Here is a 14,128-nt window from a genome sequence, read left to right as displayed (position 1 = left end):
AAGTGACTCCAGATTTTTGTGTCGAGATGGGGAGAAGGGGCATGGAAAAGGAGAGCGAGGGGAGGGAGGGAGGGATATATATATATAGATAGATATAGATATATATATAGATAGATATAGATATATAGATATATAGATATATAGATATAGATAGATAGATATAGATAGATATAGATAGATATAGATAGATATAGATAGATATAGATAGATATAGATATATAATCTATCTGATGTATATATGTATATGTATGTGTTTATAATATATGTATATGTATATATATATATGTGTTTGTATATGTATTTAAGTGTATGTATATGTATATGTGTATATATATGTATTTGTGTATATATACGTATAAGTGTATATATAAGTATATGTGTATATATATGTATTTGTGTATATATACGTATATGTGTATATATAAGTATATGTGTATATATATGTATATGTGAAAGGAGAAAACACTCTACCGTGTTGATACTATGGTATAAAAACCCACAATGTAAAACTAGATTTATTGAAAATGAGACTACAGTTTCGGAATCCACCTGGATTCCATCTTCAGGTCTGAAGATGGAATCCAGGTGGATTCCGAAACTGTAGTCTCATTTTCAATAAATCTAGTTTTACATTGTGGGTTTTTATACCATATGTATATGTGTATATATATATGTATATGTGTATGTATATATATGTATATGTGTATGTATATATATACATATATATATATATATATATATATAGAGAGAGAGAGAGAGAGAGAGAGGGGGGGGGGGGGAAGGGAGGGAGTGAGGGAAGGTGGGAGACAAATAAGGGTATTGGGCCGCTGCTGCAGCCTTACCGTGGGTGCCGTTTTATGTTAGCGCTTGCAATATGAAATCCCTTTGTACCGTCATCATGAATGGTCCGATGTAGGTAAAGCACCAAATGGAATATCATTTAAAAGGAAACTATAATTTCAGGATTATACTAGAATCCGAGGGAAGGGTGAGAAGCCGGGCATGACAGGGTGAGATGATAGAAAAAGCGGGGTTGGGGAGATAAGAGAGAGAGAGAGAAAGAAAGAGAAAGAAAGAGAGAGAAAGAAAGAGAGAGAAAGAAAGAGAAAGAAAGAGAAAGAAAGAGAAAGAAAGAGAAAGAAAGAGAGAGAGAGAGAGAGAGAGAGAGAGAGAGAGAGAGAGAGAGAGAGAGAGAGAGAGAGAGAGAGAGAGAGAGAGGGGGGGGGGTAAGAGATAGGGGGGGTGATAGAAAGAAGAAAGGGGGGGATATGAAAAAAGAAAGAGGGTGGGAGATGAGAGCGAGAATGTGGCGGGGAGAGAGAGAGAGAGAGAGAGAGAGAGAGAGAGAGAGAGAGAGAGAGAGAGAGAGAGAGAGAGAGAGAGAGAGAGAGAGAGAGAGAAAGTTGCACAAAGCATCAGCATCAAGATGTGTTGGAACTAAAACAGAAACATTTGGAAGGGTCCACTCATATGTTTTAGGCCACAAAGGAAAGGGTGTATGTAGACATGTGTGCCGGGTAGAGGCTTGTCAGGTGTCGGGTTCACGAAGCCGTGACTTCAAAGTTACATATTCCAACCGGTTCGTTGTGTAATGAGTATCATTTAAGAATTCTTAAGTACACTATGCTGAATTACTTGGTGGCCTTGGTTAAATTGGCAGTGGCATTGTAGAGTGGGAGGCCACGGCAACGTCAGGTAGATTAGTGCGGTACGAATCATGCAACCTGTTGCTGTGCTTAGTTTCTCCTGCATGGCGGAGTGCGATATTTCCTCGCAACTATTTTTTTTTTCTTCTTCTTCTTCAAAATAACGAATTAGAGAAGAACTTTTCGTGTTTCTTATTACAATTTATCTCGGAAGAGGTTCATATCACTCCATAAATTGCTAGTCTTGCTTATGGCATCAGATTTTAAGAGTTAAAAGCGGCCGGGTTAGGTGGGGTCGGAGCGAGGGTTTGTCTGCTAGACGTGGCGGCGCCGGTCCCCGCAGCGCCGGCATCGTGCAGCTGGCAACTTGTTATCGGTACTCGTGGGCAGCATTTCTTAATTTAGAAACAAACCGCATTAATAAGACTTATTGCTATGCTGAGCTCTTTTTGTGAGGGAAAGTGACTGTTATTCTTATCTTGAAGATGTTTTTTGCTGTTTTGCAGTAAAACGGTCTGCAGGCGTAAATCGTTTAAAAGTAAGATAGTAATTGGCCAGGTGTGAACATACCTCTGCAGGGGGTTTCGATAGTATTTCCCCGGGCTAAAGTATCAGATACGAGTCATAACAGCATAGCAATGGATACGGATGATGGCTTTTCATGTACAGTTTTGGGACAAATGTTCCTTTACACGAGTGAACCTCCCCTCCCTCTTCTCTCTCTCTCTCTCTCTCTTTTCTTTTTCTTTTCTTTTCTTTTCTTTTCCTTTCTCTCTCTCTCTTTTCATTTCTCTCTCTCTTTTCATTTCTCTCTCTCTATTCCTCTCTCTCTCCCTTTTTCCTCTCTCTCTCTGCCTTTTCCTCTCTCTCTCTGCCTTTTCCTCTCTCTCTCTCCCTTTTCTTCTCTCTCTCTCTCTCCCTTTTCTTCTCTCTCTATCTCCCTTTTCCTCGCTCTCTCCCTTTTCCTCTCTCTCTCTGCCTTTTCCTCTCTCTCTCTCTGCCTTTTCCTCTCTCTCTCTCTCTCCCTGTTCTTCTCTCTCTCTCTCTCCCTTTTCTTCTCTCTCTCTCTCTCCCTTTTCTTCTCTCTCTCTCTCTCCCTTTTCTTCTCTCTCTCTCTCTCCCTTTTCTTCTCTCTCTCTCTCTCCCTTTTCTTCTCTCTCTCTCTCTCCCTTTTCTTCTCTCTCTCTCCCTTTTCTTCTCTCTCTCTCCTTTTTCTTCTCTCTCTCTCTCCCTTTTCTTCTCTCTCTCTCTCTCCCTTTTCTTCTCTCTCTCTCCCTTTTCCTCTCTCTCTCTCCCTTTTCCTCTCTCTCTCTCCCTTTTCCTCTCTCTCTCTCTCCCTTTTCCTCTCTCTCTCTCCCTTTTCCTCTCTCTCTCTCTCCCTTTTCCTCTCTCTCTCTCTCCCTTTTCCTCTCTCTCTCTCTCCCTTTTCCTCTCTCTCTCTCTACCTTTTCCTCTCTCTCCCTCTCTACCTTTTCCTCTCTCTCCCTCTCTACCTTTTCCTCTCTCTCCCTCTTTACCTTTTCCTCTCTCTCCCTCTCTACCTTTTCCTCTCTCTCTCTCTACCTTTTCCTCTCTCTCCCTCTCTCCCTTTTCCTCTCTCCCTCTCTCCCTTTCCTCTCTCTCCCTCTCTCCCTTTTCCTCTCTCTCCCTCTCTCCCTTTTCCTCTCTCTCCTCTCTCCTTTTCCTCTCTCTCCCTCTCTCCCTTTTCCTCTCTCTCCCTCTCTCCCTTTTCCTCCTATCTCCCTCTCTCCCTTTTCCTCTATCTCCCTCTCTCCCTTTTCCTCTATCTCCCTCTCTCCCTTTTCCTCTATCTCCCTCTCTCCCTTTTCCTCTATCTCCCTCTCTCCCTTTTCCTCTATCTCCCTCTCTCCCTTTTCCTCTATCTCCCTCTCTCCCTTTTCCTCTATCTCCCTCTCTCCCTTTTCCTCTATCTCCCTCTCTCCCTTTTCCTCTATCTCCCTCTCTCCCTTTTCCTCTATCTCCCTCTCTCCCTTTTCCTCTATCTCCCTCTCTCTCCCTTTTCCTCTCTCTCTCTCTCTCTCCCTTTTCCTCTCTCTCTCTCTCTCTCTCTCTCTCTCTCTCTCTCTCTCTCTCTCTCTCTCTCTCTCTCTCTCTCTCTCTCTCTCCCCTTTTCCTCTCTCTCTCTCTCTCTCTCTCTCTCTCTCTCTCTCTCTCTCTCTCTCTCTCTCTCTCTCTCTCTCTCTCCCTCTCTCTCCCTCTCTCTCCCCTTTTCCTCTCTCTCTCTCCCTCTCTCTCCCCTTTTCCTCTCTCTCTCTCTTTTTTTTTCTTTCTTTCTTTCTTTCCTTCTTTCTTTCTCTCTCTCTCTCTCTTTCTCTTTCTCTTTCTCTTTCTCTCTCTCTCTCTCTCTCTCTCTCTCTCTCTCTCTCTCTCTCTCTCTCTCTCCCTCTCTCTCTCTCTCTCTCTCTCTCTCTCTCTCTCTCTCTCTCTCTCTCTCTCTCTCTCTCTCTCTCCCTCTCTCTCCCCTTTTCCTCTCTCTCTCTCTCTCTCTCTCTCTCTCTCTCTCTCTCTCTCTCTCTCTCTCTCTCTCTCTCTCTCCCTCTCTCCCCTTTTCCTCTCTCTCTCTCTCTCTCCCCTTTTCCTCTCTCTCTCTCTCTCTCTCCCCCTTTCCTCTCTCTCTCTCTCTCTCTCTCCCCTTTTCCTCTCTCTCTCTCTCTCTCTCTCCTTTTCCTCTCTCTATCTCTCTCTCTCTCCCTTTCCTCTCTCTATCTCTCTCTCTCTCTCCCTTTCTCTCTCTCTCTCTCTCTCTCTCTCTCCCCTTTTCCTCTCTCTCTCTCTCTCTCCCCTTTTCCTCTCTCTCTCTCCCTCTCCCTCTCCCTCTCCCTCTCCCTCTCCCTCTCCCTCTCCTTCCCCCTTTTCCTCTCTCTCTCTCCCCTCAAGTAGATTCAGTTACGGTAGTTTTTCCTTCTACGGACAAGCTACAAAATTAAATAGCGATATGGACGAGGCCAGCTCCTCTCTCCTACCAACAAAATTATCAGGTGATACCCCATAGAATGTCCCTTTATCACAAAATGGTTAAGAAAAACGTTAATCGGTCACTTGGAGGTTGATTGGAAAGCTCGGTGCAGAAGGGAGACAGCCGGGTGCCGCTGCTGGAACCCGGAGAGAGGGTTTGTGTGACGTCATAGCGAGGGGAGTGGCCAGGGAGTCCTGTCAAGGGTGCTCCGTTCTCTGTTGCTGGTCATGGGGGAGGGCAGGGAAGCGCAGCTGATGATGCTCGTCGTTCTTTGTCATTGAATTTCGTTTGGTGTAACACTCGTTAATTTTTGTTTAAATTTTCTTGTTTGCACAAGGTACTGTGGGGACATTGCACTGTGCCGTCACTTTTCTCTCAGTAGCCACCTATATGCATTTTATGCATTGTTACAGTATTGCATTCAGATTTTAATGCGTGCATAGGTTGCGATCAAAAAACGTAGGCAGACGTATCACAATATCAACAGGGAATGAAACTCGACACACTGCAGGAATTGCCAAATGTGCTTGCTTATCATAGTACATGTTTACCTCTTCCCTGGCCCCTGGCCGTGTTTAACCTCCCATGGGACATGTATTCCCACGCGATGTTTGGTCGACGTGACAACCTCAGAGTAACTGCCATCGGAAATTGATGTGTCATCACACCCAAGCAATCACTGGCCACCTGCAGAGACCATCTTGCCTGAGATAAAGGTGGATAACGTGTTGCTAACACACACATACACACGCGCGCGCGTATATGTATACGTACGTGTGTGTATATATATATATATATATATATATATATATATATATATACACATACACACACATATACATATATATACACACATTTACTTGCACAAATACAAACGATTCCGACCCGAGTAGTAGGCTTCCGTATTTTACATGATGGTCTATCTTCAAGTTTACTGTTACTTGGCGTACCATCACAAGACGCCGTATGGAACACATTTTAAAACAAGGAAAGATAGATGAATGAAAGCAAGCTTCAATGGGCGAAGGGCGCAAGCTGGATCAGCAGTTTGGCGCAGCTTTGATGAGGCCGCTCGTGCTCGCTCGGTTGTCCGCCGCAACGACCCTTGTGAGGAGCCGATAGTCGTGCTTGTCACTGACCTCAATGGACCCTCGGTCTGCCACTAATTCAGGGATGAAAGCGGGGAACCGCATTACTGGGCTTCTGCCAAAGGAACATATTGTAGGAGTTCAACAGCCTATCTTTGTTTTTAAATAATTAAAAAATATTCACTTTATTATTATTATTATTTTTTTTTTCATGTTCAATACCATATATCGCATGATACATATATATATATATATATATATATATATATATATATATATAGTGTGAGTGAGTGAGGGAGTGAGTGTGTGTAATTTTTTTTTTTTTTTTTTTTTTTTTTACTAATTGTGTGCGTTCAACGTTCTTTATGGTGTTGCATCAGCAGAGGATAACTACTTGTAGGTCGAAGGGGCGAGAGTGGCGCGGGCGTTGTTGCTGGCCGGCGTCTACGGGGCAGGGAGGTGCGAGCGGCTGACCTCGCACAGGGCCCCGCGCGCTACCCTCGCGTCAGACCTCTGTTGAGGCGCCCGCCACTTTCCTACCCTCGCACGCTGCCCACCCTTCCCCGAACGCCGCGCGGTCTGGGAATTAACGTTGCCTTAGGCCTGTTCTTGTTCTGGTCTGATACCGGTTGCCGGGGAAGCTGCCCTTGGTCTTGGTGTGGTAACGGTTGCCGAGGGAACTTTTTAGGCAACAGATGATAACAGGGAAGCTGCTTAGGAAGAGGGTTATATATGAAATGAATTTTTAAATATAATTTTAGGTCAACAAAATATATCTATATTTTTTGTAACTATCAATGACAAAAAATATTCAAATAATATACCATGCGATATGTGATAAGGTGTATGTATGGAACATGTTTGGAAATGGAGCACGTGACCGCTGACGTAGGTAGTTATCCTACACCTTGCCATCTCACGAGCCTAGAGATTGTTTAATTCTATCCGTTTTGGGACACTACAGTTCCAGATATATATCTGTTTTCTTAATAAATGATTACATGTCCGTAATCAGATGCGGTTTCGTGAGTGTTTTGGGATATGAGAGTATTTTGTTTTTTTTATAATTTATTTCGAAATAAACTTTGTATGCCTGTGTTTATATACAAACACACAGCCAGCTCTCTCTATTTACTCGCATGTGTATACACTCATGCCATTTTTTATTTACACTTTTTGTGCAATGAACTAAAATTGGCATGCAGCAGCGTTACACGCTCAGGACCCAACTGCCAACTAGGCTCGGCTGTGGCGCAATATGACGTTTGTCAAAATATCTGCTGGAAAGAGATGCAGGTGTGCGACTAGTCACAGCTGCCGACATATATATAGTTCTTTTCTCATCAGAAATAGTGGTGCTCATATCTCGTTATCAATTATTACTTATTGGTTTATAATAAGTAACCCTGTAGATGTGTTAATGTGACAAGAATGTCTGTCATTCCTATTTCTGTGTGCTTCAGATCCTCCTATTTTTATTTCCTTCTCTCTCTGTATCTCCTCTGTTTTCTCTGTCTCTGTTGTTCTTATATTTATCATAATGTGTGTGTATATACTATCATATACATACACCTATACATATACATATTATCACACATATACATATTATACACATATAGTATACACATATACATATGTATACACATATACATATGTATACACAATACATATGTATACACATAACATATGTATACACATATACATATGTATACACATATACATATGTATACACATTACATAGTATACACATATACATATTATAACACTAACATATTAACACATATACATACACATACATACATACACATATACATATACACATATACATATAACAATACACAATACACATATACATTACACATATAATACACATACACATATACATACACATAACATACACATACACATATACATACACATACACATAACTACACATACATACAATATACATACACATATACATACACATATACATACACATACACATACACATATACATACACATACACATATACATATACATATACATATACATATACATACACACACACACACACACACACACACACACACACACACACACACACACACACACACACACACACACACACACTTGTATTTGTGAAATTGTTTTTCTTTTGGTTGAATTAGAATTCACATTTTTATTACAAAGTGTATAGATCTGGATACAAAATAAAATAAAAAAATTATATACAGCATATAATAGTTGTATTGATGTGTCTGTTTACAACTCCCTTTTAATCCTGCTTTTTTTTCTTTTCAGATTACGAAAAGTTTTGGTATGAAGTAGATGGCCATATTATAAGGCCATTTCTAGAAAGGAAATAACAATCTGCAGACAATTCATTGTTTCACATCCATTCACCATTGCTTGCTTGAGTGATAGCACATGGAAAAACTTGTTGGGATGCAGTCAACCAGTTTAATTTTGAAATCTGTCATGTCGAGGATGGTGTTGCTAACTAATGTTGAAATTTTTTCAAATTGTGGTATAGATTTGAAGTTAGATTTCTTTTCTGCTAGTGTGCTAATTGTGGATGATTTTGTTCTTCTTTTTCATTTATGAAGCTATAGTACAATCAGCACTGCAGTTTTTTGAGATTCATATGAAGTGAATCGGCATTCTGTTGCTAAAACAACATTGTCTTTTAATGGCAGCCAGTATAGGGTTCTACTTTCTGTACTGTAGTTACTGTCCTTTCATTTATTTTTGGTTATGTGAAAGATGACACAAATTTACAATTAATTTTGCATCTCCTTATTTAATGTTAGATCTCAAAATGTTCAGTTTATATGTCCATTGTTATATACAAAATCCAAATTTTTTTGTAGGTGATCTCTTGTGTTTATCTAGCATACATGTCATTCCTACATCAAATGAAACTTAATTTTTTTTCTCTCTTCCAAACTTTTATTTTACCCTAATATGCACTGCAGAGTTATATATACTGTATATGTGGAATTTATTAATATGCATCTCAACATGGTGTACCATTTCCCATGCCATAGCGAGCCAGTTCTGTAGGCCTGTGGTGTGGATCTTTTAAGAAGTATGAAAATGGTGCACCAACTTCTTGACTAACTAGAATGTACCAATTGTAAACATGATATATAATGTTATATTGTGTATTCTTTTTGCCTCATTTTCGAGGTAGTCTTTTTACAATAAATATTATTTGTATACTATGCTAAAACAGTAAAAATAGTATTTTGACTGAATAGCATTTGCCTACCTAGAACTATTCTCAAGTATGAGATTTTATAATATTTTGGAATACTTTTACTACACACAGAACTTATCCAAAGTAATTATTTTGTCCTTTTCCTCAAAAAGGATTTTAAGTATACAAAGAGGGGGGGGAATTGCTCTAGGAAGAAAATGTTTGTCAGTGTCTCCAATATCATAAGGTCTACATTAGAAATACAGGACTGAAACACTTTAAATGGTATTGCTTCTTTAAAACATATTCTTTATTTCATATATCATTTAAGTTGTAAAACTTACAGAAAAGCTAGCAGTAAAATCTTTTGAGAAAATGGATAATTGAAGTTAACAATTATTCTCCAGCTTAGTAACTTTAACATTATATTATTTTATCAATTCATTATAGTCCATAGTTAACTTAAACTTTAAATAAAAAAGAGCTATCAAAAATGGTAGTAAAATAATGAATTATTTGTGGGAGAATAAAAGTTAATTGGAATTATAATGGACACTAAAAATTTATGCACATCATATATAATAACAGTGCAAATTTTGTGGAAACCCTTTCAATTGCATGAACATAAATAAATGTCACTATGAAAATATAAATCTGCATATATATATATATAGAGAGAGAGAGAGAGGGAGAGAGTAGATGCACCCAAACAATTTATGCAGCATGCATCTCTCACACAAAATGAGCATATTCACACACGTGCACACACGACAAATGCCCATACATAGTACATCCAACAGGTTAGTTCTTTAAAAATATGTATGTTAGTAATCAACTAAAGAAAGGAATAAACAAAGTAAAATAAATCTATAAATAGTAGTTTCCCAAAACTTTCAAAATAGTATTCCAGTAAACATTAATGCTACAGCTGTAATAGGCTATCACATACTTATTTTTAAAAATCTGCTTAGACTGTAGTTTAAAAATGTGTGAAATCCAAAGTAACTAACCAAAAATTCATAATAGAGGTTCTTTATTATTTATTATATCAATCTACTTGCCCAGTTGCTAATATAATTAAATGAAGCTGATCAGAACCATTAAGAAAAAAAAAAAAAGTGCCCATACTGTACAATGAACTGTTACTTTTGTTTTCATCAAATCTACAGTATGTTCTTGCTTGGATTTTATACATCCAATGGTCTACTTTAGATAAAGGAGATGGTACAACTTAATTACTTTCCATGGAAGATCATGAAATTAAAATTACACTTGTGCATAGAAGTACTGTGGTAGAAGCGAAGCAGATAACGTCCCATAGTTTCTGTTCTATTACTAAAATGTAGAAATAATAATTGTGAGAAAGAAATGGCAATACAATTAAAATGTATATTTATTCTTGATTCACACTTTTCTCTTCAATTTTACTACAAATACAATATTGAGCTACATGTTATATAATTTTCTCTGAGGTCAGTGCAAAACCAAGAGCAAAAGCCTCTACTCTTGAATCAATGATTAGCCCATCAGCTGCAAAGTCTGAAAAAAAAAATAATAATAAAAAATAAAATAACTGTATAGTGACTGTATAGAAACTCAAATGCTCTCTTGACAAAGAGTCACAATTTCACATTGCATGCAGTCTTACTGGATTTTATTTATTTATCTATTTTTTTCAGATGGAAAGATAAATTGCATTATCTGTAACCATTTCTAACCTTTTCTAATTTCATGACAACATATACATCCATTTTTTGCAGTTTATGCAGCAAGAAATGAGAATGTATGACTTTTTAATGTATTCTATAATTATAAAATGACTCGCTTAGCTATGATGTTTTATTGAATCACATCAACCTAATGCAGATTATAATACATTACCCATCAAACACTTCTGGAGAGAGTTCATTGGCACAAGAATTACTTCTATGTGTTCTCCTTGTATACCACACACTCTGGAAACATCCTTGTTCACTGCATCATCACCATTAACCTAAAAGAAGTGAAAAAAATATTTTTCTTTTTGTTAAAAGTGCACACACTATTCTGTTTATCATTGTTTCTTATAAATGTACAAAATGAGGTCCCTATTTATACTAGAATGTATCACAGGAAGAAGAAGAAGAAAAAAATAAACAAAAAATTGATAGTCCCATGTAACACACAAAGGTAGTCTGTCATATGCCATACATGTAACTGACATGGTAATAAGGAATTATATTAACCTATCATAATTTAAGATCTACATATTCATATGACATTATTATGCCTTGGTTATATATTGTATAGTTAGTAATACTTAAGTATATTTCAACTAACATATAACTATTATCTTTGTAATAATTATGAATTAAAGGGACTGCAAGAAGCTAATAAATCTGCCCTATTCATTATAAAACTTGTATATAAGGGCAAGCAGGGGACTAATCGTTCTTGCTCATTTAGTAATAGCCTCATGGATCTGTGTCGGTTTATATAATGAATTGGCACATTATTATTATCAAAATAGTGAAATATAAGTGTTTCATTACCCACTCCATGCTGTATCTATAACAGGTGACATTAATATAATCAGAAAACAAAAACAAAGTGCAAGGAATAAACAGTGAGATAAAATATCACCAGAATGATGTGATAAAAGTACTATAACCTGAATAAATAACTGTTCCATATTTGACCAAGTAACTATGATCATTATGATCATTATAAGAAAGTAAAGGCTCCAAATAGGACAAGTTGATCACTTGCAAGTTGACCATCTGATGGAGTGAACTAAGAAATATAAAGTTGTTACAAAAAGTTCCAAATAGGACAGGTTGTTCACTTGCAGGTTGATCATCTGATGGAGTGAACTAAGAAATATCCTATTCCTGAATTAACATGGTTGCAAAGGTTCTATCTAAATCCCTTAAAGTAAAACATTAAGAAAACTCAGAAGCACTGTACAATATTATCAAAATTCTCAAAACTACCAATTGGTATTGACAATACCATAATAAAGAGCTATTATATGGCCAATAACAAAATTTTCTTTCTTTTCTAAATGCATCTTTAGGAAGACTACATATGATAATCTGAAAGTCATGCTATAAAAAGCAATTACAATAACTCAGTAACACAACTCCTATATAGGAAAGCCTGAAAAATATGAAATTCTATGAAACCCACATCTATGTTGCCAGGAACTCCTTCACAACCAAACAATATCTACACTAACAATGACTTACTTGAAGATAAACAAAACATTATAAAAAAAGACAGCAACCTGAAACCAGGAAGTAGTATGGTTAATAGTAATACACTTAGAATTTCCTGTATCAGAACTGAATGGAAAACAGGCTGTTATCCTGTAAACTCAATGTAATTTGTAACTTGTAATTTGCAGCTGATAAAAAAGTTTCCATTAATATGCACTAGTCAGCCTTCTGTAAAAAGACAGTTGCTCTTGGTATCCTTTTACTTAACAGAGAATATCTAGAAGTATATCAATGAGCAGCCTCACTCTCTTTTTTATATCATCATGGCAGATAAACAGAGTAAAACATTAATAAACAGTATCACATAATATTTCTTTTGATTTTCCAAAATACATAAATGCATATAAGAGTTCTAATATCCTTGTTTTTGTGTTCCTTTATCTATTTGACTGCTTTTCCTCGCACTTAAAAAAACAAAAAAAATATTTTCTAACTAACTGAAAACTATTCTCTTTCAAAAACAAATCCATACCCACTTTCACCACTGGTCAATATATGATTATCTAACACAGAAGTACAGAAAACAGTTACACTGAATAGGAAGCAAAGTTTACACAAGTTTCCGTAAGAACCAATTTTAAAACTAAAGGACCCTGAAGCTAAATCTTGTACAATATCCTACAGTTCTAACTATGGACTAATTATACAACTCTTCCAAAGAACACAAGAGTAAAATTAAAATAGTGCAACAGATAATTCTTCATAATGCTTCTCTAGATCATACTTGTATCTGAAGATCAAGATGTAAAACTCCTGCCTCTTAATCTGGCCGAACAGAATCCATGATATCCACAAAGAACAGAAAATTACACTTACTTTTACCGTAACAATCTTCATAGTTGCACTTGACATTCCTGGATCTAATGAAACATTTCTACCTATGCCAGTAATAGACCCACTATATCCAGTTTCTTCTTTGAGTTCTCTTAATGCAGCAGTTTCTATAGTTTCACCATTGTCAACAAGCCCTACAAAAAAAAAGTTTTTTTTACAGCAGTCTTTAAGTATTTTATCATTCCCCATCCAATGATTTGTACTGTATGTGTATATCAATAAAATTTATTAGGCAAAAATCAATTTCTCAAATACTATGTGTAGTAGTACCTGCAGGCATTTCAATGGTGTAAGATTTCAGTGGTGGTCTAAATTGCTTTATGAGCACCATTGCATCAGGATGTCCAGACCTACTAACTGTGGCTACCACAGCAACACAATCTTGATCTTGAGGGCCCTTGGTAGTTCTGCCAACAACTTCCCATATTCTATAAAGAGGAAAACAAATGTGTATCATTTATAAAATCACTATAAAAACACAGCAGAATACCTTACAGCCCTTCATTTAAAATAAAACATAAAATCCTATTTCTTCTATTTAATCATAACCTGTGTGTGTATGATGTGTGTTTGTAAGTGCATGTGCAAGTGCCCATCTATTGTGTGAGCATGTCTTGTAAGCATCTGTGTGTATATGTAGGAGTATATTGTGTGCATATGCGAAAGTGTGTCTATGTTCTTTTTACCTGAATGAAACTATTGAAAGCATGATAGTACATATGTACAAGCCTTGAAGTAGCCAAAGATAAAGAAATAACCAAAATAACTCTGATAGCTTTACCTCTTTCTTCCTGTGTGATCAGTCCAATGATGGTTACTCAAATATAACCATTTTCCTCTTGTTAATTCTGTCTCTTGTATCACCTTGCATTCTTTTGGTCTTTAAAGAGATCAATAATAAATAAAAGTCAGTAAAAACAAGAATCATCATCAAAAGAAATACACCAACAAAATGTAATGTTAAATTATAATGGGATGTCAGAGAGAATAATATATCAATAACACATAATTATTCATCTAGATGACTATGGCAATGGATACCTTTACTAATCTACTGTTTACAATATAGCTAATCATAAATATTCTTAAAAGGTGATAATGGCATTTTATGTCATGAAAATTGTTTATCGACATCAAACATTAG

The 14,128-nt window shown here is 37.0% G+C and overlaps 1 protein-coding gene and 1 long non-coding RNA gene across 8 annotated transcripts in view; both read right to left on the bottom strand.

Moving 5' to 3' along the window:
• Nucleotides 1-6,023: 6,023 nt before the first annotated feature.
• LOC125036838 lies at nucleotides 6,024-7,225 on the bottom strand. The gene is made up of 2 exons (XR_007115923.1): nucleotides 6,536-7,225; nucleotides 6,024-6,391 (listed from the first exon to the last, which is right to left on the bottom strand). It is a non-coding gene; the product is annotated as an uncharacterized LOC125036838 (long non-coding RNA).
• Nucleotides 7,226-9,063: 1,838 nt separating this feature from the next.
• LOC125036837 (ADP-sugar pyrophosphatase-like) overlaps nucleotides 9,064-14,128 on the bottom strand; it is a 14,576-nt gene continuing 9,511 nt past the window's right edge. For all 7 annotated transcript variants that reach the window (XM_047629711.1, XM_047629707.1, XM_047629712.1 and 4 more), the window contains exons 3-7: nucleotides 13,766-13,864; nucleotides 13,255-13,412; nucleotides 12,967-13,118; nucleotides 10,775-10,886; nucleotides 9,064-10,432 (exon numbers count right to left, since the gene is read on the bottom strand). In XM_047629711.1, the coding sequence (XP_047485667.1) occupies nucleotides 10,347-10,432; nucleotides 10,775-10,886; nucleotides 12,967-13,118; nucleotides 13,255-13,412; nucleotides 13,766-13,864 (607 nt within the window). In that variant the 3' untranslated portion in view covers nucleotides 9,064-10,346. The remainder of the gene's footprint in view (nucleotides 10,433-10,774; nucleotides 10,887-12,966; nucleotides 13,119-13,254; nucleotides 13,413-13,765; nucleotides 13,865-14,128) is intronic.

Source organism: Penaeus chinensis, chromosome 22, assembly GCF_019202785.1.
Source record: "Penaeus chinensis breed Huanghai No. 1 chromosome 22, ASM1920278v2, whole genome shotgun sequence".
NCBI lineage: Eukaryota > Metazoa > Arthropoda > Malacostraca > Decapoda > Penaeidae > Penaeus > Penaeus chinensis.
This window is presented reverse-complemented; position numbering and strand designations above follow the sequence as displayed.